At 38.0% G+C, this 26242-nt stretch overlaps 2 protein-coding genes across 3 annotated transcripts; one reads left to right on the plus strand and one right to left on the minus strand.

Moving 5' to 3' along the window:
* The first annotated feature begins 216 nt into the window (after nt 1-216).
* Nucleotides 217-4981, plus strand: LOC147558629 (5'-nucleotidase / magnesium ion binding protein). Of its 2 annotated transcripts, XM_086660371.1 has the most exons (11): nt 217-259; nt 339-492; nt 662-809; nt 1259-1319; nt 1409-1541; nt 1813-1936; nt 2779-2835; nt 2936-3032; nt 3472-3679; nt 3855-3915; nt 4649-4981. In XM_086660371.1, exons 2-11 carry the CDS (start codon nt 392-394, stop codon nt 4712-4714), a joined length of 1056 nt encoding a protein of 351 aa, XP_086516497.1. In that variant the 5' UTR covers nt 217-259; nt 339-391; the 3' UTR covers nt 4715-4981. The 2 variants fall into 2 exon arrangements, with proteins under 2 accessions (XP_086516497.1, XP_086516496.1); XM_086660370.1 differs by lacking the exon at nt 217-259 and having other exon boundaries at nt 304-492.
* A 792-nt stretch (nt 4982-5773) lies between these two features.
* LOC147558630 (uncharacterized) lies at nt 5774-9544 on the minus strand. The gene is made up of 4 exons (XM_086660372.1): nt 8866-9544; nt 8442-8597; nt 7268-7954; nt 5774-7084 (listed from the first exon to the last, which is right to left on the minus strand). The coding sequence occupies exons 1-4, from the start codon at nt 9190-9192 to the stop codon at nt 6035-6037; spliced, it is 2220 nt and encodes a 739-aa protein (XP_086516498.1). The 5' UTR covers nt 9193-9544; the 3' UTR covers nt 5774-6034.
* Between the last annotated feature and the right edge of the window lie 16698 nt (nt 9545-26242).

The raw sequence follows: 26242 nt of genomic DNA on the forward strand, positions 1-26242 counted from the left end.
AGCTCCGATAATTGGAGTTTGAGGCGATTTTCAAGGATTTTGGTGATGATTTTGTAGGAGGTGTTGAGCAGACTGATGGTTCTGAAGTCGGTCGGAGTTTGGTGATTTTGGTTTTAGGAATGAGACAGATGTGAGCGTGATTTGCAAGAACAGGGAGGTGGGTGGTATGGAAGAAAGTGGCAACCATGTGGGAGATGTCTTGTTGAACGGGTCCCAGTTAGATTGATAGAAATACGGAGGGTATCCATCTGGACCAGGAGCGACATCGACTTTAAGGGTAAAGACCTAATTTGGGATTTCCTCGGCTTAGGGGTTTAATAGTAAGAGAGTGGTTAAAGGTTTTATCCGGGAACAAATAAACTTTGGTTCCTCACGTATTCCCCTGCCTGTAATGAGTAATCGACTCCAAAGCGTCATCATCTTTACTCGGACCACTTCCTTCATTTCATCTTCCCAACTAAACTTTATTACCTCTCCAATCAACAGACCCAGGTTCTTTTCTCTATTCTCCATTTTTAACTCTAACAATAATAAATGAAGAAATTTTTCACAAAGATTAAATCTTCCATCTACGTATTTATACCTTTGATATACACAACCTGCATTTTCTCACTGTGTCAATTTTATTTACCAGATACCCTTTTCTTTTTAATCTATCTAGGGTTTGGTGTTGTTGCTGTAACCAGAGAGCTAGAATCAAAATGGAAAACCCAAGTTCGTTATTAGCTTCTGAGGTAGTAATTGATGATCCCAAATCATTGGACAAGAAGAAATTTGCAATTTTGAATTCTGGTCCAGCAAAGCTTCAGGTTTGTGCCCCAAAAAGAACTTTTTTTCATGTCTTGAGGGAAGTTTATATCTTATCCTTTAGTCTCTGTATGGAATGTGACTACTATATCATTTTTTACTTACCCAGTAATCTAGTTTAGCAACAATATATATATATATATATATGACAAGTTTTTGATGTTGCTTGGTTTCCATTGACAAATATGAGCCTAGCCTACCCGTCGGGGCGATGAACATGTGAGTCAGTTTTTATAGCTAATTTGCCACTGTTTTAGTAACTAGCTTTGTATAAGAACTTACTTACATAGAAGCTGGCTTTAAGAGTATTGACTCTGTCTTTTGATTAAAAAAAAGTGTTTCCCGCACCGGAAGCAAAAATTTCTAGTCTTGTATGTCTTTAGGTCGCCGTTTGTTTTCCGTGATAGAATAGGTAAATTAGGTAAACATATCTTCATACTTTTCTTGTCAGGTGATTGCTGATTTTGACGCAACATTGACAAGATACTGGGTCAATGGGAGCAGAGGGAATAGTAAGAAGTTCTATCTCTTTATTGATAAGTGAATCTTTGGTTTTTGTGTTAAGTTGATGGCTTGCAATATTCTCTAATAACATGGTTAGGTAGTCATGGCCTATTGCAGCAAGGGAATCCTGAGTTTGATATGAAGAGGCAAGAATTATATGAATATTATCACCCACTCGAGTTTTCTCCTACGATTCCAATTGAAGAGAAAACAAAGCTCATGGAAGAATGGTATGTTCTATTAATTTTTGTCACTTTTTAGCCATATCCTTTCCCAATTGATATCTAGCTAAATTTTCGTTTTAGAACTTTTCTTTGTCTCATTCAAATGACAGTGATATTGACAAAATGGAAGTCGTGTAACTTATCCATACGTCTCTTTATTGAACCATCTAATATGAGGGAGAACAATAGAAGAAATCAAAAGATCTATAAAATGTAAAAGATCGTCTTGAATGAGCCTCGATTCTTGTTTTAATTGTTCTTAGACTTATTACTGCAGGTGGGGGAAAACACATTCTCTTCTTATCGAAGGAGGCCTTACTTACGACGCCATTAGGACATCTGTTGCCAATGCTAACATCGCATTCAGGGAGGGAGTAGTTGAACTGTTTGAGCTTTTGGAGGTAAACATCTCATCTTATATACATCTTTACATAAATTAACGACGTAAGAAAACAAGTCGTCGAAAAGCCACTTGACCACGATAACTGGTGAAGTTTGGGGTTTGGTTCCCGCTTCCGCCAACTCCATCCGTGATATAATAATATGTTGAGAGAGAACTGATAGACGAAGGCAATCTTTGGTGTTTAACTGGGACGTTGTCCGGCATAAGTGTTGGGAGCCTTAAATCAAGCAGACTAAAAGAAAAGCTGCAAGTTCTCCTGGTTTATATTTAGTCTGAAATTACCACAATGTACAAACTTAACTTGAAAAGCGACTCCCTGAGCCCCCCTCCCATACACACACAAAAGTGGGTTATCCAAGAAGTTACACATACATGATACATTCCGCCTTTTGCCTTATGAGTGTGGTTTCATCAAGTTAGATGAGTAACTAGCTTTTATTTTTGCTGTTTTAATTTTGTAATCACTCAAGAATAACTAGCTTTTTAGAATGAAGTAGGCTGACTCTGATTTCAGATTTGGTTTGTACACTTCAGTAGGCTGACTTGTGACTTCACCAACCAAAATTCTTTTTTTTTTTCTTTCAAAATACAAATGGCTTTTGAATCAGTGGTTTTGCCGAGGGAAGCTTTCATATTTTGCTCATTTCTGATGATTTAATGCATTTTGACTACCTTACATTCTCCTTTGTCAATTGTCATATTTGCTAAATAACTTAACTCTAGCTGATAGCATGTTATTATTGCTGCCCTATTGAATGGTGTCATCTAAATTACCAATTGCACCTTATCTGCATTTAATGTCTTGTGCTAAATGTCTGAAAATTATACATGAATCGGCAGGAGAAAGGCGTGCCTGTTCTTATATTTTCGGCAGGGCTTGCGGACATTATAGAAGAGGTTGGCTTGACAATGTTTTTGAAACTGAAATAGATAAAAAAAATTCTTGGTAGGCCAAGATATTTTTCTGATAGACTCCCTCTTCTTGTTATTGTTGCAGGTCTTGAGGCAAAAACTTCATAGACCGTTCAAAAATGTCAAGATTGTATCGAACAGAATGGTATTTGATGACGATGGTCACCTTGTGGCTTTCAAAGGTATGTTTATCAAGTCTTTTTCTTTACAAGAAATACTCAGTTCCTAAAGATGGAAGGGTGAGTGAGGAAAAGCTGCCTTTTCTCTCTTGCCCTAGTACACTATTCAGATTAGGAAGACTACAAATATCATCAATCTTTTCTGCTCTCCTCTTAACCGCCCGGAAGAATATGATGGGCTAGATTAGTGCAGGTAAGAGGAGATGATGATCATCTCGACAAGAATCATTTGGCTTAAGAAATTCCACTATTCATAGAAATTTTGACGCAAATTCCTTTGTATGTAACATGTAAAGAGAGAAAAGGCTTTTCATGCAGATGTAACCATTTCCTTTTAGTACTTTTATAATTTTATTCTGTTTTCAGAAATTACCATATTGCTACGGTTATGTTCTACTGTTTTCGTTCCTACATAATAAGTTTTATCTGATCTTCATGACAGGAAAGACAATCCATGTTCTAAATAAGAATGAGCATGCACTCAATATGGCTGAACCAGTTCATGACCAACTGGGCAACACTGATGGACCAAATGAAGACAATGACTCGGTCAAGAAAAGAACCAATGTGCTACTTCTTGGAGACCATATTGTAGATCTAGGAATGTCTGACGGATTGAACTACGAGAACCGAATATCTGTCGGATTCCTGTAAGTTAAAATTATTTAATCAGCGTTTTAACTGTTCGATGAAGAACACAATTGTGTCTGCACTCTGTACATATGCAATGACTTGCATTGGTTGTCTCTTATTATTTTTTTCTATTTTTTTATTTTAAGCATAATATCCATTATATGTTCATTGACCACAGAATTCATTTTGCAGAAACGACAATATTGAAAATTCTCTTGACAGCTACCGAAAAGCATTTGATGTTGTTTACCTGGTAAGTTGGCTGTAGAAAAATCGCATAATCGTCATTTTTTCTACTTTCATGTGAAGGAATTACGTTTTTTTTTGGGGAATTGGTAAATTCCATCTTCATTTTCTGCAACTACAAATAATGCAATAGGCATGATCCACTTCTGGTGGGATAAGCATAGATGCCGCTTTCCGCCTAGTAGATCTCATAGGGAAAGAATTTGCTCATTTGATGGAAAATCAAGAAGAGATAAGAAGAACCTGAAAATCAAAGAAAGAAGAATAAAGATTACCATGTTCGATTTTATGATCCTAATTAGTTAAGATCGAATGGATGCATTAGACTTGTGAAAGAGTTTCCTAGAAGAGAGCCAGTGACAACTCCCTGAAGCACTGTTCAGATGAAGTGTTTGTTGTCACAGAGTTGAGCACCAACATTTATTTGTTGTAATATAATATGTTATATTTACATACTGGTAACGGTTATGATCTGGCTATATGGTCCAGTTGTGTGCCACAGAAACCACAAGTCCGATACACATGGTTGATTACAAACCTGAACAGGACCTACGTTTTTCATTCCTTAATTCAATGATAAAAGTACAACATTTCCAATTTTAGGCCAAGATTATTCTTTTTCGTTTTCGAGTAACTAGTGGAGTGAAACCCACATATCCATGATTTTGCTGACCGAGAACAAATCTTATGCAACCCCTTTAGTTCTATTTCTAAATCAACTTATGGTTTGTTCACTGCAGAATGATGCTTCTATGTTGGGGGTGGTTGAGCTAGTCTCTCACCTTTGTTCGTCTGCAACGGACTGAAGCATCCACATCTTGCGCTGCAAATACGTCCACTAGATGATTTTTTTCGTCTGGCGAGCAAAGTCAGATGAGTTAGCGATGCTTCTTTAACATTGACGTTACGTTGCATTTTTGCACTTCATTTACTTTACCCTAGCTAATTATTTTTTATCAGATTATTTACTTTCTCGTAGCTAATTATTGTAAAAACGCAACAAGATTAGTGGAAATCTTATGACTATCTTCTCTGTATTGTTCCAATTTTATCGGATGTCCCCTTATGACTAACTTGTACAGTTTCAATCAAATTGTATTTTTGGTTTCTCTTCACCTTCAATGCCTGAATTATGAGATCCAGGGGATTATGTCTCTATTCTTGTTCTTCCTCATTCTAATTTTTATTCGTAGACACGGTAATTGAAATTGGGGGGGGGGGGGGGGGGGGGGGGGGGGGGGGGGGGAGATGGGCATGTATTAACAGTTCATCGATGATTGTGAACTAATCTCTCTGATTTATCGCTAATCCTGAAATTAACATGGAAATTGTTCCTAACAAAAACTTGGTCCAAATCAATGGGGCAAGTTAAGTGTTTTGGGGGTTGGAAATGGTGGTTTTCCTTGATGGACCATTTCCAACATCTAAAGAGAAAAAGAATTGATATAAGAATCTATCTTCAAGAATCTTATCATGGCTTCCCCTTTTCCACATATGATAAGTCAACATTTTTTTTGTTGAAAAAGAAAAATCAACATCTAAAGAGCCCAACTTGATCAAAATTCAAAAATCAATTTACAGAACTAGTAGTTTGATTACAGAGTTAAAGAACACAGAGAACAGAATCGTCGACAACTTGCAACCTTTGAGATAGCACAAGGGTGAACCTCCGAAGATGAGTGATATGAACCTATTCCGATACTCAGCTGTTTCCAATTGATGCAAATGTATAGCCTCAATTGATGCCCAAGACTTAAAACACTCCATGACTACAAAGATGAAACAAAAATAAACCCAAGTCTCCTGAAAACCCCAGGATAGTTTGCTAAGGTGGAACAGAAAAGTTCCCATGAATCAAGAATCAATTTTAATCATTGAAAATTTATTAATTTTTGCACTTGAATTAACAGATATCATCAGAAGTTACAGGGCTCAATTACTCTAAATCATAGATGAAAATAACCCCTCTCTCGACGAAAGTAACTAAACTCAAAGGTTTCTCCGCAGTTTATTTTTTGTAGAGATCAATGCCAACTACCTACATGTATAGTTTTTCTTTTTGTTGCAAACCTACATGTATAGTTAGAATATGAAAAGAAAAACAAGTTAGTCGCGTTAAAATGTAATTATTCACAATTTTCTGGTAACCCCACTTCCTCTACTACCGTTACTTCTGTTGTTGTAGCTTCTGTGGTTGGTTCGGATGGCAGAGGTTCAGGTTGCCGAAACTCAGTATAGTGTAACTCAATCTGCAGTCTTCGATGACAATGACTTGAATCTTTTAATCCCCTTTTAATATCAAGTTGCAGTTCTCTGATAGGGATTGCTGCTAAAAAGTTCTTGATGTACTCCTTGCAAGATTCCTTACCTCTACAGACTTCTTCCTCGTCTTTTGCTTCGGCAGTTTGAGATTCCTTATTTGGTATGAAAACTGACCCTTTCGCAGGAATTGGCTTATCTTCCGATGTCTTTGGCTCATTAGGCAATCTCTGTATAACCGTGTCTCTATCGAATTTCAAGATATAAGCCTGGTTGCAGCCTTCGTAGAGCCTCTCACCCAAAGTGTCAATGATGTAATAGGCCTCTCGTTCGACCTTGAGAACAAAAAAGTGGTCGTTCCAGCTGATAATGTAAATGTGAGGCCCACTATTACCGAGGCAATCTGTGTTTGCCCGGTTGATCTCGTCCCAGATATTGTCGAAGGACATGGCACCATGGAGGAAATCAAAATCTGAATTTTCATCCATTCCGTCAGGATGGAAGAACCCAATGAAAGATTTTTGTTGAATCACAGTAAGAGGACGGATCTTGGCCTCGAGGACTGTCTCAAGATCGAAGTGTTTGTCAGGGAACCGTTCCATGTAGGTCTCATTTTCACAAAGGTTTCTCCATTCGAGTGAGCCATCCCTGATTAGACTGTCAAATTGGGATTTAATGGGCATGGTATCTTGGTTGGTCTGGAACCAATCTGCAATTACGGCTACCAAGGCGGTGCATGCACTCTCACCAGCAGCCCGTTCGTTTCGTTGATCAATTGAAGCAAAGAATACTGGTGTTAGAAGCTTCATTCGTCCTTCACGACTCACCACTTCTTTGTGCTCCCATCTACCGATGGCAAAGTTGTCATCCCCGAATTCAGAACGATTTGTAGTTGAGTGTTCACCCCCCATATACCACTGCCAATAAGATAGTTTGTATCCCTTTTAGCATACACATAACACAATATGGTCTAACTTTGTTTCACGGTTTTGGGAAAACAAATGCCTCAATTAAAAACTTTGAAACATCACAAGACGAAAAATGGCATTATAATATCCGTGGCATAAGCTATAAGAGATTAAAACATAAAAGATGCTTACCCAATGAGAAGAAAACTCATCGGACGAGGTCAATTGACGGCGATCAAAATCGATGTCATCCCCACCATCTTCTCCATAGGCTTTCTTTAAGAGCGGTTCTCCTTTCGCCTTAGGTGATGATCCGACACTCAGCTTCCGTTTTCTCCAAGAAAGAATGCTCCGCTTTGAACTTTGCAGAAAAGACTTATCCAAGGGTGTTGTATCCACGAAAGTTTGCTCTGGTTTGAACTCTGATTTTCGATTACTATAGTAAACCCAATTCTCGTATTCGCCGTTCATTCTCATCTCAGCATAATTTCGTACACCAGTACAGTTTGCATTAGCCAATGTCCCATAGTTAAATGATTTTTGAACAATCGAATCATCCTTGTTGTCTTCTAAATCTTCTTCCTCAAGATCCTCAGGTGACTCTGAGTCAAAAGGGTATATATACTCGCCGTCATTAGTCCTAGCTGAATACCTACTATCACTACTATATTCTTCGTCCCGACATGCCTTTGTTGCTTTCCGATTGGATATGTATTTAAAGATCTTTACTTTTAGACCTGTTTGAGGAGGAGATTGTTCATCTTTCTCTATTGATGAAGCTTCTCCTGACCGAGGAGACAATGGAACACAAAAAATTGGTTTCTGTGCTGTCCTTGATAGTTCTTGGGATGTTCTCAACTCTGACAGATTCAGAGATAACTGCAAGGAAGCATAGTAACTTAATTTCACTCTACCTACTAAGAAAAACAAAATAGCAAAGAGAGAGTGCATGTGTGTAACGACCCAAGCCTTAGCAGCTATCGATATTGTCCCCGCTTTAGACACCCAATCCGAGGAACGCTCCGCTAGCCCACCACATATGCCTCGACACTTACTAAGCTTGAGCTTGCACCTACAGTCCATGCCCTAGTCGCAGCCCCAAGCGATTTGGGACTCTATTATATCATGTATCAGAGTCGAGGATGACTTGTCTCCGAGGAGGCGAAGATGAGGGATGCAATTGTCTCACACGCCTGGGAGTGCGTTCATAGCCTGAGCTATAGGTGGAAGCTCAAGCTTAGTAGGTGTTGAGGCCTTTTAGGAGGGCTAGCAGACCCAAGAACAAAACCCCGTACAACGATAATTGCTAGGGCTTGGATTGTTACTGAGGGAGAACTAGGGATCAGTTGCAAGAGAAGATGCATACACGAAGCAAAGAATGAGACTCGGAATCACCACTAGGTAGAGAGAGAGGAACATTGATCTCATGTTCTCTTCCTTCTCCAACACATGCATATTTTGCTAAGTTCAATAATGCAGTTCCAAGAACAGATTCCTTGACCTTTGGTCCTTGATTCATGACCTAAATCAGAAAACCATAATTTAATATTGAATAACAAAGTTTCAAACAATTCATATACCAATCAAAAGTTGAATTAGGTCAAAAACCGTAAAATACTACTACAAGTTGTATGCTGTTAATAAGAAATCAAACAAGTAAACCTCCATTAATAATAAAACAGACCCAAATCTCAAATTGCAATAATTCACCTAAAAACACAATATAAAATTGAACTAGAAATTTGAATCAACCCAAACAAGATAAACCCTAATAAAAAACTGATACTCACATTGAAGACAGTGAATGTGATTTCCCATGGAAGAAACAAATTCTCCTTATAAGCAGAAAGAACAGAAATACTCTGAAATTCCTCATTCCATTCAACAACTCCATCACTCCTTACTTCTACATCCTTACTAATACTAATCTTACCAGATCGTCTCAAAGAACTTAACCCAAATTTTGGTCCTTTCCATTTAACACGAACCCTAAATTTCGAAATCAAATCCCCCCCTGAAACAAAATCAAAACCTTCCAGCCTTCCTAAAATAAGTTTCACCTGGAATTTTTTGGAAATCATAGGCGGCCATGGCCGCCATTTCTTCATCTCCTCCATTATTTATTACTTCTATGATTAAAAACCCAGAATCAGATCTTCACTAATCTTAAAGAAAACTGTTCAAAATTGAATTTTGATCTTTGTGAAAGAAGTATGAATCAAAAATCAAGAAGAAACCCTTAAAGGAATTAATGGATAAAGAGTAGTTGTTGTTAGTTAAGATGTCTTTGTGTGAAGAAAGAAAGAGAGAGTTTTGATTAGAATATGAAACTATAAGATCCCTAGGGATTGTCCCGAGAATTCCTCAATCATAAATATTTCTTAAAATTCTACGAAATCCTTGTTCTGTTCTTACTAGGATTATGCCAAATATGCAAATATATTTATTAAATTATTATAAAATATAAATGGGTTAGAATATAATTAATTTATTATGTATATAAATAAATATACCTTTTTTAACCAACAACCCCAACTGATAAAAGGACAAGGACTTGATCCGATTGTCCCAGGGTCCCTACATCATCATTTTTTTTTTTTTTAATGAAATCAGGTATTATCGTATTTAGAAATGCTATGGTTACAACTAAAAATCTGGAAAAAACATCCAGATTGAGGCGGATCCTATATGATATTTTGGAAATTTAAATGCATTTATATCTATTCTTGTAATGTTTCAAAACTGCCCTCTATTCTTTTTCTTATTTTTAGAAACTACCATCTATATTCTTTGTCTCTCTAAATCTTCATATTGCTTAGTAATCTCTTTCCAAAAAGGGTCCTTCTCCAAGAATGTTCACTCTAAAAAATCTCTTTATTTCTATCTAAAACACATCCACCTCACTTTGATGCTCGGTTGTTGGATGGTGATGACAAAATTCACTAAACCCTTATTGGTTTCTTGATGAGATGATGTTTCTCTCTCTCTCTCTCTAAACCTTTCTCTCTTTTTCTTTTAATTTATTTCTGTAACTCTTTTATTTTGAGCTTTCAATCGAGCTGAGAGAAGGAACCATTTGTTAGCCAAGAACATTGAGTTCGTGAAAGATCAAAATTTTCTTTTGATTATCAAGTTTTAGTTTATAATACTCAGTTTATTCAAATAAAACTTAACCAATTTGTCATACTCTTAACTTCTCTCTTACCCTAAAATCCCCATTCAATGAAATCTCACAATCAACCAAGAAAATTTCACAACCAATCACGAAAATCTCTCAACTGATCAATGAAATCTCTTTTATCCCACCCTAGATTTCTATTCATAACATTTATACCTAAATCAACAAATACAACAGGTAAGATGCATAGATGATGATAATAACAAATCATAACTTAGTTGGCCTCATTTTTCATGTTCTCTAAAATAAAAGAAAGAATAAGAAACTTTTACAGAGAAAAACAAGATGGAAGGAGAAGTTAAGAGAGAAAAGTTTAGAGAGAAAAGTTTAGAGAGAAACGTTTAGAGAGAGACAAACGTCGGAGAGAGAAAGAAATGTTAGTGAGAGAAAGAGAGGAGGGTACTTTCGGAATAGAGGATCCCGTGTTTAATGCCATTAACTCTTCATGACCGGCCACGTAGATCTGGACGTCTTTTACAGATTTTTAGTTGTAGGTTTAGCATTTCTCTATCGTATTATAACCCTAGAATCCTAGATTAAGGTGGGTGCTTTGGGGACATTAAATTTTTTTGAGTTAATTCCTGTTTGGTCCCCTACTTTGTGACCAGCTTCTTTTTTGACCCCCTATTTCTTGTAAATTCAAATTTGACCCCCTTTTGTAAGATAAATTCCTTAATTACCCCTCCTACAAATTATATGTTTCAAAATAAAAAACCCTCCACCTCACCTCATTCTCTCTCCACCTCGCCTCACTCTCTCTCCACCTTACCTCTCTCTCCCACCTCACCTCTCTCTCTCCCCACCCCTCTCTCTGTCTTCTCCGACCTAGTCGGAGAAGATAGAGAGAGGGGTGGGGAGAGAGAGAGGTGAGGTGGGGAGAGAGAGGTAAGGTGGAGAGAGAGAGAGAATGAGGTGAGGTGGAGGGTTTTTTATTTTTATTTTGAAACATATAATTTGTATGAGGGGTAATTAAGGAATTTATCTGAAAAAAATGGTCAAATTTGAATTTACAAGAAATAAGGGGTCAAGAAGGAAGCGGGTGACAAAGTAGGGGCTAAATAAGAATTAACTCAATCTTTTTTTTTTTTTTGGGGGGGGGGGGGGACATTTAAATGGTTTTGGGAAAACAATTTACAAGGAATATAAAGAGACTCCATTTGGAAATCACAAGAAAATATTTTGTAATACAAAATTTTGAGTAAAAAAAAAAGGGTTTTGGTATAGGGAGAGCATTTTTTAGAAAAGGCAGTGCATTAGATAGGGAGAACACTCTTTTTAGAATAGGGAGGGATAAACATTTTTTTTTAATATTCTAAATTTATACTTTGGTCCCTCCCATCAAACTATTTTGGACCAAAAGAGAGAGAAGAAAGTATCCTCCTGTTCGACTAAAAGCCTTCGAGAGAGAAGAGAGAATCATGTTCGACCTAAACCCTAGATGACTAACACAACACTCATCTCCATAGAGAGTTTGTAATTCTTGTTATTGCTTGATTTCTCCATAGATTTTTAGGGTCTTAAGTCTTAACACTGATTAAAGTAACTTTTGAAGATTTCAAGTATCAATATCGCAATGAAGAATACAAACAAGGATGTAACTCAAAAAATATATAAGCGACATTCACATAAAAGAAATTTCGCTTAGCATAAATAAAAATTCATGGATACCAACTGAAAATTTAAAAAAAATTCGGTCAAAGCGGTTGAAAAAAATACTAATTTCAGCCATCTCAGCCGAAATTTATTACTATTTTCAGCGGGACCGACCGAAATTTGTCATCTTTTTCAATCGACCCAACCGAAATTTGTCATCTTTTTCAACCGTTAAGACCGAAATTTGTTGTCTTTTTCAGCCGACCCTACCGAAATTTGTTGTCTTTTTTCAGACGATCCAACCGAAAATTCTTTACGAAAAAAACGACCTAAAACCCTAAAACGTTTGTTCAACCATAGAGGAAGACAAGAAAATGATATTTCTTTACCCGAGACATATTATCTTCATTATAAATGTCTTTGTTTAAGTCGGTAACTTCGTATAAGTCGATGTCCTTGTTTAAGTCGATGTCTACGTTTAAGTGAAAAGAATCTTCTTTCTTGATGTAGGTTGCCTCCTTCATTAATGGTGGTTCCTCATCCATGAGATCTTGAGGAACCATTAAAAGCTCGAAACTAAGACTACAGTGATGGTAAACTTTGCAAGTTTTTAATACTAATGGTGATGTTGATAGTAGTGACGATATTAGGGTTTTGATTGTTTATGTGAGAGAAACTACAAGTGAATAAAATATTAGATTTATTATTAATTTTTATCTAAGTCCTTCTATTTTGGCACTATTTATTAAATGATCCTTATAACGCCCTCCCTAAACTGATTTAGTAAAGGAAGAGCAAATACATAAATTGACCTTTCTAATGCACTGCCTTTACTAAATAGTGCTCTTCCTATACCAAAAGCCAAAAAAAAATTTGTTCCATTTTTGCTTCCTCCATTGTTGTATAAGACCTCAATTTTGTTCAAATCTTTTCATCTTCTCCTCCTCCGACCACCACCTTCTCCCACCAATTGTTTCTCTTCTTGTACTTCTCACCCTCTCATCCTCCTCTCTATTTACTCGGTGAAGCGGACTCTCCCTTTATTTGAACACCAATATTGTGCGGGAGATTTCTCTCAAGCCAGAACGGCGTTCCGACGAAGAAGAAGAGAACAGATGGAGTATGAGAGAACGAGAGAGGGAGGTGGAGAGGGAGAGAGAGAGAGAGGGGTAAGATACATGGTGGTGGTGGTGGGCGGAGAACATGAAGAAGAAGAAATATAGGAGGGGGAGAGATGAAAGAAATGGTGGTGGTAAAAAGAGATGGTGGTCGGAAATGGCAGGAGATGGGGAAGAAGAAGATTGCCCTAAAAACTTGACAAAATGCCTAATTTCTTTTAAAAAATTTGTACCTCGAAATTTTTTCTTGTTTCCCAAAAGTAATAGTCATTCCTTATAGATATGTTGTTGTGGGAAAACAAGAAAAAAGATTAGGATATAAACGTTTGGATGGAAACATATTTTGTTTCTCCCAAACCTCTCTACCACCACTTCTTCTTCATGCCGGAAAACTGGCATAACAAAAAAGGGAGGATTATTATAAGGGTTATTTCCCTAATGGCCCCTAACTTTGTGACCAGCTTCCCGCCTGGCCCCTTAAATTAGCAAAAATACCCATATGGCCCCCTTTTTCAGTTATCTTTAACTTTTCGTTACTCTCTCTCTTCCATCTCATTTTCTTTCTCTGTCACATCATTTGACCACGCCACATCATCATCTTCACCGGGAAGTCGCCGGCTGGCAAATTTTCGGCAGACAACCTTCAAACTTTTTTTTTCTCTCTCTCTTTCTAAAACAAAAAAAAAATTTAGATTCTCTCCTCTCTCTCTCTCTAAACTCCGGCGAAGGGGGTTTCCCTTCGCCGGAGTAGGTCGTTCGACCTTGAACAGATCTGTTCAAGGTCACGAAATGACCTTGAACAGATCTGTTCAAGGCCACATCATCATCTTCACCGGCAGGTCGCCGGCCGGCCAAATTTCCGGCTGGCAACCTTCAAATTTTTTTTTCTCTCTCTCTAAACTTTTTTTTTCTCTTTGTTCAAGGTCGAACGACCTACTCCGGCAAAGGGAAACCCCCTTCGTCGGAGTTTAGAGAGAGAAGAGAGAGAAAAAAAAAGTTTGAAGGTTGCAGGCCGGCGACCTGCCGGTGAAGATGATGATGTGGCATGGTCAAATGATGTGACAGAGAGAGAAAATGAGATGGAGGAGAGAGAGTAACGGAAAGTTAAAGATAACGGAAAAAGGGGGCCATATTGTAGGGATTTACACCCTTATACTAGTGTTTATAGCGGAAATAAGACATCTAATGTCTACACTAGTATCCCCAGGATCACATGCAAAACTAGTAATTAATCTAATGGAGATAGTAGATTACCTTAATCGCTTTTCCCTCGAACTAGTTGAATTGATTGAAGAAGACCAAGAGCTTCAAGTGTAGCTCCTCTACTTGGGACACGAGCAATCAATTTGATCTCCCACCTTGTTGTATAGCTAGCACACCAATGGTGGTTGGATAGAAGAACACCTTCTTCTTTGACTAGATAGATAGTAATGGGAATAAGCTCACTTTCTCCTCTCTACTTGATGTGGTAGAGTAAGAAAGCTTAGAGAGAAATTTCACACCTTATTCTCTGCCCTAAGAGTGTTTATATAGAACCCTAATAAGAATCCACCTCCTTTTAGGTTTCCCAAAACACCCTTTAGAATAAGATTTAGGGAAATAGTCGAAAATAGCAACTATTGGTATTTTCTCAATTCCCTAAGGAGATGACGTCCAAACCCAGCCAAAATTGGCAGATTTAATGTTCATAACATAAGGAAACATCCCTCCAAAAATCAGCCCAATCCGAGCCCTAGAAGTGCCCAAATCGGCTAAGGCCCAAAAACCCTGTTTTTGGCCTTTTTGTACTATCTTTGCCTAATTCCTTTTTAGGCCTATGAGATATGTTTATGGGACACTCCCATGATTATATCTCACTCCCACTAGTCATATCGTAGATCAATTTGTCACTCTTATGTGTAACCCGTTGTAGGATCCGATCGAAGTTAGCCGCGAATTACTTCGTAATTCGACGATCGTAGTTGGTCTCTAGCTACAACTCTACGATCCCTAAATCAATCGGACTTGATGATCTTCCACATCAATTATCCTATCCGACATATTGCTCGCATTGCCATCTTGGTCGAAGGACATCTCCTTCAACTCCTTCAGACTCCCACTTGGACTTAGAACAAGTGCAATGTCTCGATTCCCGTGTCAATTTAGTATCCCATCTGATACGTCACGTCATTCAGACTTTCTTGATATCCGAGTACAACTGTAAAAGACAAACGATTAACTTTTAATCCGTTTGAGCGCGGCCACGCATTTTCAGTTGCTACTCATCAAGTGGCCTTGAGACACTTTGTACCTAATGTGATTAGGGTGACACAATCCATTCTTGCGCTCCCACTTAACTTCATGTCTATCCTGTCCTTCCCAGTATCCGTCTTTATAACCTCCTTTTACGGCGCGGCGTTTAACGGAACCAAAGTCGGGCATTCCTTACATAAGATGAGTGGAGCACTCATGTTTTGAGGAATCTCTCCAATTGTCTTTATGAGAAGTATTGACGTTCATCACGAGTGATGTACTTCTCATTTGAGGGTTATCCAGTGTATAAACCTTTTACACACCCACGTAGTCGAATAGAATATACCATTCCTATAGCCCATGAAACTGCGCTATCCCATCGACTCCCGTACTAGTCTTCGTGAGTCATTGTTGTCCATGCAATGACCTGGACTAGGGAATTCGATAATAAATATTCCAAGTTCACTTAATAGGGTTTCATTCATCAGATCACGTATCTGACAAACCTATTCGGAATGTTTTATCATCAATGGACTGTCGTTTAAATACTAAACCAAATTTAGACGACTTGTGAAATAACTCTATTATTTCTGATAACGAGAGTTGTAAATCTGAGCCTCTTCCGTAAAACTCCTTTTACCCACTCAATTTTACTTGTCGAGGTTTAAAATTATACCTCATGCCTTAGACTGTGTATGAATCTCATACTATGTCTTAGGTGACAGTTTAGTTTGACTACCGTGGTAGTCGGTTTTAAACTTTGCTTATTATCAATTAATTTGAAGATTGCTAACTTCAACCTTGATAATATCTAGTAACTTTTACTAGAGTTAAGGCTTTTAATTCTTTATGTAGTATTTGCAACAGTTCCCGGCTTAAAACACTTTTAGCCTACTTTCCTTCCATGTCTGGAAGTTTGCTACGATGACATGTTCAACTTTTGTACTACTTCATCCTTTAGCCTTCTAGGATGTACTAAATAGTGTTTCGGTTTTCCAATCCGAATTCAGATGTTTAAATGCTAATCATGTCCAACATGATTGACTTTATGTTTTCGAACATAAATGTCTCTCTCATGCGTGCTAGCTCATCGGTGTCTTTTCAGACTCCGAGTTTTGCAACGCCCTCTGTCATGAGTTTTTGGGTCGAAATCTTTTAGACTTTCCGAGTCTTAGATTTTCTGTTTCGGATCTCAAGCATCTCAGCGTACTGAGTCTCTCTAATCCTATCATCCTTTTGATCTATGCTTATAGATCTTCAGATGCCCAAAATGGCATTTTATCCTTTTGTGTGTGGTCCTTTATTGAGTCAGTTCGTTACTGTTATACAACACCTTATGTCGTACTCAATCTTTTGTATGTACTCTGCATACGGACCCGGAAGGTTTGTTTCTCCCACTTACCTTCTTGAAACTCGTGATTCAAGATTTTCTTCATTCCTCAGGAATCAAACTTCTTTGATTGCCTTTTGAATCGAAGATTCTAACTCTTGCGTGCTTTTAATCCGTTGATAGATTTTTGAAGCATGCGTGTGGACATAACTTGATTGGAAGAATCTTTATTCTTCTTGTCTCGTTTCGGGAAACATGAATGTTTCCATCCTTCTCAGTTTTACTATTTTGGAAAACCAATTTAGGTCTTCTGTTGACTTAAATTATCAAGCTTCATGTCTTGACGAGATATGGATTCCACGATGATTTTGGCTTCTAGCCAAAATCTAGAGTCAGTTTCCGTTTCTGCGCAGGTCTTTTATCTTTTCAGAAATAACCTTTATTTTCTGAGTCTTTGAGATTTGACCTTTTAGGGCTTTTGAACAACAATTTGGAATTTTCTCAACTACTTTGAGATATTCCTTTAGAGACACTTTCATTTGTTTTGAGAGTTCTCCGGCGAATGACATTCGCTTTTGTGCGGTGGGTTTATAAGATCATATCTTTAACCTTTCTTTTTCCGAGGAGCCGCAGTTTGTTGCTCTTGGTCGAATTTAATCGTCTTGTACAAGTTTCATGATTGTTCTTCATGACTCTTCATGATTTTTCTCATGATCGAATTAAATCGACTTGTACCTTTTTCTCCCACTTATTCTTGTAATAATTAGTGCTAATTATTAGAAGAATACTATCATGAGCAACAAACACTTTGTTCTCTTGATTGGTTATGGAAGAAGCCCAAATTTCTTTCAAAAGAAATTGCGTCAGATATTAGCTAGTTTTGTAACGCTTTTACAAATTTAGCTTTAGACGGAATTTTGGTAGTTTTGTGAGAAGCTATGTCTAGACTAATGGATTTTGGAGGATAGAGTTTGATTCGTGTTCTTCATATTAATCCTTTTGGACATTCCAAATATGGATAGGTTAGAAGTATGTTTGAAGATCAATCTCTGTTTCTGACTCAAGACTTTCTTTCTTGTCAGTATGATTCATGTTTTGGTTATAGTGGACTTGTTGTCCTCATCCCTTTTGGATTGGGATGAACCTATCTTATAGGTTTTTGACCAAGTTTAGAATCTTTTGGTATAATTTGTTAAATTTAGCACTTATTAACATCTCAATTTAGAAATAAAGTTCTTTATTGATTCTCCGTAATACTTAGTACAGAGATGATGTTAAAAACTAGAAAAACTATTAATCTAGAGTAGTGCCTAAAGTAGACTTCGATCCCTTTCAGCATCCTTAGCAGTCGAGGCTTCTGCTCCCTCTTGGATCTTGTCTTCCTTAGCCAAATACTCAGTTCCCAGTTGCACCTGTCCATTCACAATGATAGGGCAATTTTAGGTATCATATACCAAGGTTTGGGAATTTTACAGTATTTGATAAGTTAACTGTTTATACCTGAATTGGAAGCCACTGTTCCATTCTTCTTGTCCTCCAAGAACTTAGGGCAGTTTCTTTTTCAGTGGCCTTTGCCATCACAGTAGAAACATATGGTGTCAGGAGGAGGACCTTTGTCTTTAGATTTGCCAACTCGTTTGCCTTTACCTTTTGACGCGGTTTTCTTCTTCTGTTTTCCACCTTTCTTGAACCCTTTGTCCTTTTGTACCATAAGAACGTCCTTCTTAGTCTCCACTATAGCGACGTCCTTTTCGGCTGTTAGAAGCATAGAATGAAGTTCCTCCAACGTTTTATCCCATCCATTCATGTTGTAGTTCATCTTAAACTGATTAAAACCACTATGGAGGGAGTGAAGGATAGTGTCGGTAGCCGTCTGTTGGCTATAAGGGAAACCTAGTTTAGCCAGCTTGCCCATGAGCCTGATCATTTGACGAACATGAGGCCCAACTGGTTTTCCCTTTTCAAGGCGCATGTCCATAATTGCTTTGGAGGTTTCAAACCTCTCCAATCTCGACTGTTTCTGGAACATTTCCCGAAGTTGTCGCATCATGGAGTAAGCATCCATGTCTATGAACTGCTCTTGCAGAGTCGGTTCCATGGTTGCTAGCATTAAGCAAGTTACAGGCTCTGCCTTCTTCCGCACACTCCTTTCTTCATCTATCTCTTCTTTAGTCGAATCATCATCCAATACAGGAATTGGAGTTTCTAGTACATGTTGCTTTCCTTCCATCCTGAGAACTATTCCCAGGTTCCTCTCCCAGTCAAGGAAGTTGTGCTCATTTAGCTTCTCCTTGTCGAGAAGTGAGCGGAAGTTGAAAATATCTTTTGTCATCTTTGAACTACATAAAAGAAATGGCAAAGTTTTAAAACTCGTTATCGTTTTTGAAAAACTTAGTTTTCCCACATTATTCAATAAAAATCGTCCCCGATTGAATAAGTGATTCCAAGACCCCAGTTCTTCGGAGTAAAGCGGACGAAGGCCCTACCCTTTGACTCCGTCGTTCCGGGTGAGTGAACTACTTCACTGATCATACCTTATGACTCTTGGTTGATAGATTTCATTAATGAATGACTAATCTATCCTTTTGCCTCGAGTATCCAAGACTCTCTTGCTGATCTCGTTGAGTAGAACCATTTAGACGTGCAGGCCTCTTCTATAGACCTACCCGCATTGTCCCAAGGTAGAGGAGGTACTCTGCGAAGGCTGACCCACCTTCCTCGAACAAGGGCGCAACAAGTGTCTTAATCTGGATAGGCGATTACTCAAGATTACTTTTGGGGACTTTTACGCTAGTCTGGCGTTTGTTATAGTGAACTATTTAGCCTAACTAACATCCACGACATAAAGCGTAAATAAGTAAGTAAATGCGCGCGAGAAAGTAAATCAAGCAGACATGGATCCTAGTATGGCCCCTAACCAAGAAGATCTAATCTCCTTTGGTTTTCTTCTTGTTTCGCCTTTCGGTTCGTCTTAGATCGCCATCTTTGAACCTCCATTGATTTCTCCCACTCGCCTTTGGATTCCATCCTTGAGTTTTCTTCAATGGACTCATAGACCCTAAACTCTAATTACAAGACTCTAACGATTCGCAGATCGTATAAACTTGAAATTAAAATTAATTACAAAGCATGCACCCATCCGTGCTTAAAACAAGAATAAAGAAATAAATCTATGGCCATACTAGTTTCCCGCATTCACATCACATGCAATCATATAATATATCAAGGCTAAGAATTATATATGCATGATTATCTTGGGAGATACTTTTGTTGACATCACATATCACATTACGGACCTTAAGTTTAAATTCGAAGAATTCAACTAATGGTGCGTTCCGGTTTTATCTTTTATGATTTCTAAAATCAACTTTAAGAAAAACTCCGTTTTGGGCTTCGAGAAAGCCCGGGTCAATTTCGGAAAAAATATTGGTTCGATTCTTAATGATTTCATAAATCAATTTAAAGAGAAATCCGTCTTGGCTTTCTGGATGGCCCGGATTGATTTTGGAATTATTTGGTTGGAATCGGAAGAAAATTTGGCAAAAACTCCCACTCGAATGATGGTCCCTATTCGTGGTCCGAAAAGCCTCGAAAAAGCCCGGGTCAAGTCCTAGACAAGTCCCGGCCCAAGCCCAAAAAAAGGGCTCGGACAAGGTCCGGACATAGCACGGCCCATAGGGCCGCCATGTCCTGGCCGAGGCCTATCAAGGCCTGGTCTCGTCCTGGCCGGAGCCAGGACGCTAGTCCATGTACCAGACGCGTCCTAGACGTGTCTGGTGCTGGACCGGACCAGCACTAGGTGTCTCGGACTAGTCCGAGACACCCAGAACCTCCCAGACGCGTCTCCAAGACGCGTCTGGTCGAGTGCTCTGGACGCGTCCTAGACGCGTCCAGGAAGCTCCCTCCGCAGCTGCTGGTCGCGTCTCCAAGACGCGTCCCAACAGCTGCTCTGGACGTGTCTTCAAGACGCGTCCAGAAGCTTCTGTCGCAGCTGCTGGTCGCGTCCTAGACGCGTCTCAGCAGCTGCTCTGGACGGGTCCAGAGGACGCATCCAGGAGCTTCTGGTCCGGCCAGGAAGCTTCCTGGCCGGACACTAGGGTTTTTCAAAACCCTAGTTTCCAAAATTTTTTTTTTGTTGTGCAAATCTTATTTGCTAACTTCCAATTTTAAAACTTTTCTAAATTTTGAAATCTTTTAGAACACTTCTAAAATTTTTACAAAACTTGTAGAAACTTTTAAAATTTCCAAATTTTGTTTTGAGAGTTTCCTAAAACTCAAAACACTTCTTTTAGAACACTTCTAAAATTCCAAAATTTTGTTTTTCAAAAGTTTCCAAAACTTAAAAACAACTCTTAATCAAACCAATTTTGGATCAAAGTCTAGGTGTTTTGAAATTTTTCAAAGAACAATTTTGAAATCTATTTGAAAAATTCTTGAATCCCATTCAAAATCAATCAAATTCTTATGTTTAAAACTCTTTTAAACATAATTATCAACTTAATCAAGCATGGATTAGTCCGAAATTCAATCTAATTGAGGTTTTTAAAACACTTTTAATCATCAATTTGACTCAATTTGAAATTCATTGAATCCCATTCAATATTATCAAATTGTGAGTTTAAATAATTTTTAAAATACTTTTAAAATACTTTTATAAACTCAATTTATTGAACTATCAATCATATCCAATGTGAACTAGTTCGATTCTTAGCAAAAACTAGTTAATTGCAAGAGGCTCTGACGCCACTGAAGGGATTTACACCCTTATACTAGTGTTTATAGCGGAAATAAGACATCTAATGTCTACACTAGTATCCCCAGGATCACATGCAAAACTAGTAATTAATCTAATGGAGATAGTAGATTACCTTAATCGCTTTTCCCTCGAACTAGTTGAATTGATTGAAGAAGACCAAGAGCTTCAAGTGTAGCTCCTCTACTTGGGACACGAGCAATCAATTTGATCTCCCACCTTGTTGTATAGCTAGCACACCAATGGTGGTTGGATAGAAGAACACCTTCCTCTTTGACTAGATAGATAGTAATGGGAATCAGCTCACTTTCTCCTCTCTACTTGATGTGGTAGAGTAAGAAAGCTTAGAGAGAAATTCCACACCTTATTCTCTGCCCTAAGAGTGTTTATATAGAACCCTAATAAGAATCCACCTCCTTTTAGGTTTCCCAAAACACCCTTTAGAATAAGATTTAGGGAAATAGTCGAAAATAGCAACTATTGGTATTTTCTCAATTCCCTAAGGAGATGACGTCCAAACCCAGCCAAAATTGTCAGATTTAATGTTCATAACATAAGGAAACGTCCCTCCAAAAATCAGCCCAATCCGAGCCCTAGAAGTGCCCAAATCGGCTAAGGCCCAAAAACCCTGTTTTTGGCCTTTTTGTACTATCTTTGCCTAATTCCTTTTTAGGCCTATGAGATATGTTTATGGGACACTCCCATGATTATATCTCACTCCCACTAGTCATATCCTAGATCAATTTGTCACTCTTATGTGTAACCCGTTGTAGGATCCGATCGAAGTTAGCCGCGAATTACTTCGTAATTCGACGATCGTAGTTGGTCTCTAGCTACAACTCTACGATCCCTAAATCAATCGGACTTGATGATCTTCCACATCAATTATCCTATCCGACATATTGCTCGCATTGCCATCTTGGTCGAAGGACATCTCCTTCAACTCCTTCACATATGGATATTTTTGCTAATTTAGGGGGCCAGGCGGGAAGCTGGTCACAAAGTTGGGGGCCATTAGAGAAATAACCCTAATTATAAAACCCAAAATTTGAGGGATAATATGAAATCAGGCCCAAAGTTGAATAATATTGTAAAAAAAATTCCTTTTGTACAAATATAATTTTACCCCCAAATCAACGTCAAAAATACTTTTGAAAATTTATGAACAAATCTTAGTTTGCTCTCAAAAATTTTGTAAATTTCTGAATAAATTCGTTCTTGTTCAAAATTGTTTTGCAAAATTGTTTCGCATTTTGTCTTTGCATTTGACATACACAAATTGACACTAACATTTTGGTTAAAGCATTTTCCAATTTGTCTTATAAAGAAATAAATGATTTCCGCATCTTTTGTTTTGTTTTCGACAAAAATATTTAGACTAAAGCATTTTGTCACTTGTCTTTTGCAAAAATTAAAATTTTATACATATTATCCTTTGTATTTGACACACCAATTAACGGACAAATAATATTTAGGCTAATGCATTATATATGTTGTTAACAATATAATTATATATGTTGTCAACATTTTATAACAAGTCAGGACATTATTTATATATGTTGTCAACATATGAGGGTAAAAATAGAATTATGGAAAAAATATAGTTGTCTTGTTAACAACATAATTATATATGTTGTCAACCTTCTGAAAAGTGTCAGAAAATTAAAAATTTTTTGCAATACTTTCTCCGTCCTAATTTGTTTGACCTTTTGGGAAATCCAACTTATTAAGTATTTTCATTTATTGCTTGCTAACTAACCTAAAATAAAGAACCCTTAATCAATCTAAGAGGCAATCGGCCCAGCCCTGCTGGTTGGTTGTATGGTCCCGTACACTTTTTTTAACTAACTAAAACCTTGGGCTTCTTCTATTAAAAAGCCAGAATCCTACCTCTATACATAAGAATGGAAAGGTTTTCTAGTCGTACCTATATTGATACGAGGAGCTGCTCAACTCTGATTCTTCTATTGGTTTAGTGCCTTCTTTAGCCCCTCAGCTGGATCCTAGCTACCCTTCTCTAACCAAGAAGCCTTCTCCAACCAAGAAGCCTTCTCTCGTTGACAACCCTGATGCTACACATGTGTCATATATACGCGTTAGACGCATATCGCACATTAGCTTATAAGAATTAGCTCTAGCCCTCTCTTTCCTGCCTTAGGATTGAATCCCTTCTTGAAAGCCTTCTTCCCTGATTCTGATACCAAGTAAGGAAGAAGATGGTCAACCTCTCTTGCCTGATATTCTTCTTTCAGATAGTATTCTACCTTTCCTGCCCTGACTACACTCCATTCAAAAAGTGATCAAAGGTTCGCCCCCATTTCCTATGTCAGCTGGCTTGATGGGCTCCACCGAATCACCCTTGCTGGTCCAATGGCCAAGAAATAGCATTGTCATCTGAGTACCGTTTCACGTACAACTTCTTTTCCTACTACACCCGGATCACTGTACTCATGCCTCAATGCTCCTCCAGTGAGTGACTATAAACGATAATGTCATCGAGGTTTTCTACTACAAACTGGTCAAGGTAAGGGTTTGAGTTATCCATTTAAGTGTGGCACCGGCCGGCCCAGCCCTGCTGGTTGGTTGTATCGTCCCGTACACCTCTTTTAACTAGCTAAAAACTTGGGCTTCAAATGTATTTGTCTAAATTGCCATAGTTATTTTAGAGTATTACAATAAATACTATATTGGAAGTAGTGTGGAACCAATTGAAAGTAAGGGTAGATTGGAGAATGTCAATAAAATTAGTAATAAATGAGTCTTATTTAAAGTTAGAGGACAAATATTTTGGGATTTCCTTTAAAGGAATAAGACCCAAACAAAATGGAACGGAGGGAGTATTATTTTTTAGTTACTTTTTTTTCTATTAAGGCCTAGATTTTGGGTTTTTCATGCATTTTTTCGCAACAAAAAATCCCAAATTTGAGTTTAAAAATTGATTGTAACAATATGTAGTTTCTGTTTTTATTTCACTTTATCAAAATTGATTTTAGGTTACACATTTGTCTAGAATGTCAGGTGACCACATAGTTTTAAAAAAAAGATCTAGAATACTGAGTTTATAGTATACTTGAGTTTCCTGCGTATCTTCTTCTATTGTAGCCGTGATTAGAGTGTTTACTTGGGGTTCTTACTGGAGACTTTGTCTAAATAAGATCTAGAATATTGAGTTTCTTATGTAAACTGCAATGGCAAATTGTAACTTGGAAAAAAGATGTTGCAATTTTACATGAAACAAAACTGACTTATCATGAAGTGCAATGCGAAAATAAGTTTAAGGATGATCGATTATGACCAGAACTCCAAAAGTAGAAGTGAAAACGATATGCTATCTGTTGATGTCAAAAAATGGTTCTCCGTTAATCAGCAAGAAATCGAGACTTAATGCATGACAGCGTCTGTTATGAATGAATATTTCGTCAGATTGGTTGATTCTCATTCTTCTAGCTCTCGTTCTTTGCTCGTAGCTCCTTAGAAACCTGGGGGGAACCTGCAAAGAGTTTGAAAACTTCTCGACGATCAAGACAGCCAGATTGCTCTTTGCAGTAAAAATATTGAATATCGATTGAACCTTTTTGGGAATGTATTGAGTTTACTCAACGTGCATTGTAGAAGGCAATGTGATGCCCTTTTATAGGTTGAGTTGGACCTACTGTGATTAGACGGTGTAGATAAGGCCGTCGTGCTCCACCGTTAGGGAAGTTTCATACTGTTCGTAGTTAGGATTCCCCTTTTGGTTTATCTCGTATCTAGGATAAATAGAAGTTCCTATGTTCAATACTTCGTAGATATCTTGCCGAGGTGATAGATCTTTCAAGAGATGTTTCCTCATTTGAGACTTTTGAAGATTCGGGATTAAGTCAGTAAGCGTGCAACGCGCTTCTACCTTCCCAGTTTAGAGTGTAAGGCATTGGCCTTGCTTACATGGACCCACCATACTCTTTTGGAGAATCTCAGGGCTAACCTGATTGTGTTTTAGGCAAAGCAGGACTGGAACTCCTTAGATGATCCTGGTCGACCTCCCGGTTCGGGGAGTAGGTGGCGGAGCATTGCGGGTCCAGCAATCCTGTTGCCTTAAGCTGGGTTCACCCGTTGGACTTCTGGCCTATTCTTGACTTATTGACGTTAGTCAACGACTAAACATTTTATGCATCATCACTTTCCAATCTAATACCATTATATATTTATGATTTATCTAAATCTTACAAGTCATCCCCGATACACTCCTTTAACGTAATTCCAAACAAGCTTATCGATCTCCGATTATAATTGTCGTTGTAAAAGCTCATTATGGTTGATTCTTTTTGCTCAAAGACTATGTTAAACTCTATATTCGAATGTTATAAGTATATGAATTCATTAAATCAAATAGGGTTAATTTCGTTTGGCCCCCAATTTGTGACCAACTCACTGTTTTGGCCCCATAAGTGTCCGTAGTTCGATTTAGTCGCCAAGGGTCAAATTTTTTACGAAATTATCCTCAGAGGCCAAAATGAGATTATTTCTGAAAAAAAGATTAAAGGCATAAAAGCCACATCACCTCTTTCTTTCTCCTCCACTTCACCTTATCTCTCCTCCATCACACCACCTCCTCTCCTCCTCACATTTCTTCTCTGGCGAATGGTCGTTGGCCGGAATAAAATATTCCGACCGGCCACCATTAACCTAAAAAAAATAAACATAAAAACTCTTCTTCCTTTCTCTCTCTTCTTCCTCTTCCTTTCTCTCATTTTTTCTCCTCTTTTTTCCTTTTTTCTCTCAATCTCTCTCTTTAAGTTTCCCTTAGCCGGGACCTCTGCCGGCGAAGGGGAGCAACGCCGGCCGAAGGGTTTCTAAATCTGAAACCTTTCGGCCGGTGTTGTTCCCCTTCGCCGGCGGAGGTCCCGACAAAGGGGAACTTAGAGAAAGAGAGGAGAAAAAAAGAGAGAGACAGGAAGAGAGAAGAAGAAAATATTTTTTTTAG

The sequence above is a fragment of the Eschscholzia californica genome, unplaced genomic scaffold (assembly GCF_041429995.1).
Source record: "Eschscholzia californica isolate CP2 unplaced genomic scaffold, dmEscCali1.0.p SCAF_2, whole genome shotgun sequence".
NCBI classification, from domain to species: domain Eukaryota; kingdom Viridiplantae; phylum Streptophyta; class Magnoliopsida; order Ranunculales; family Papaveraceae; genus Eschscholzia; species Eschscholzia californica.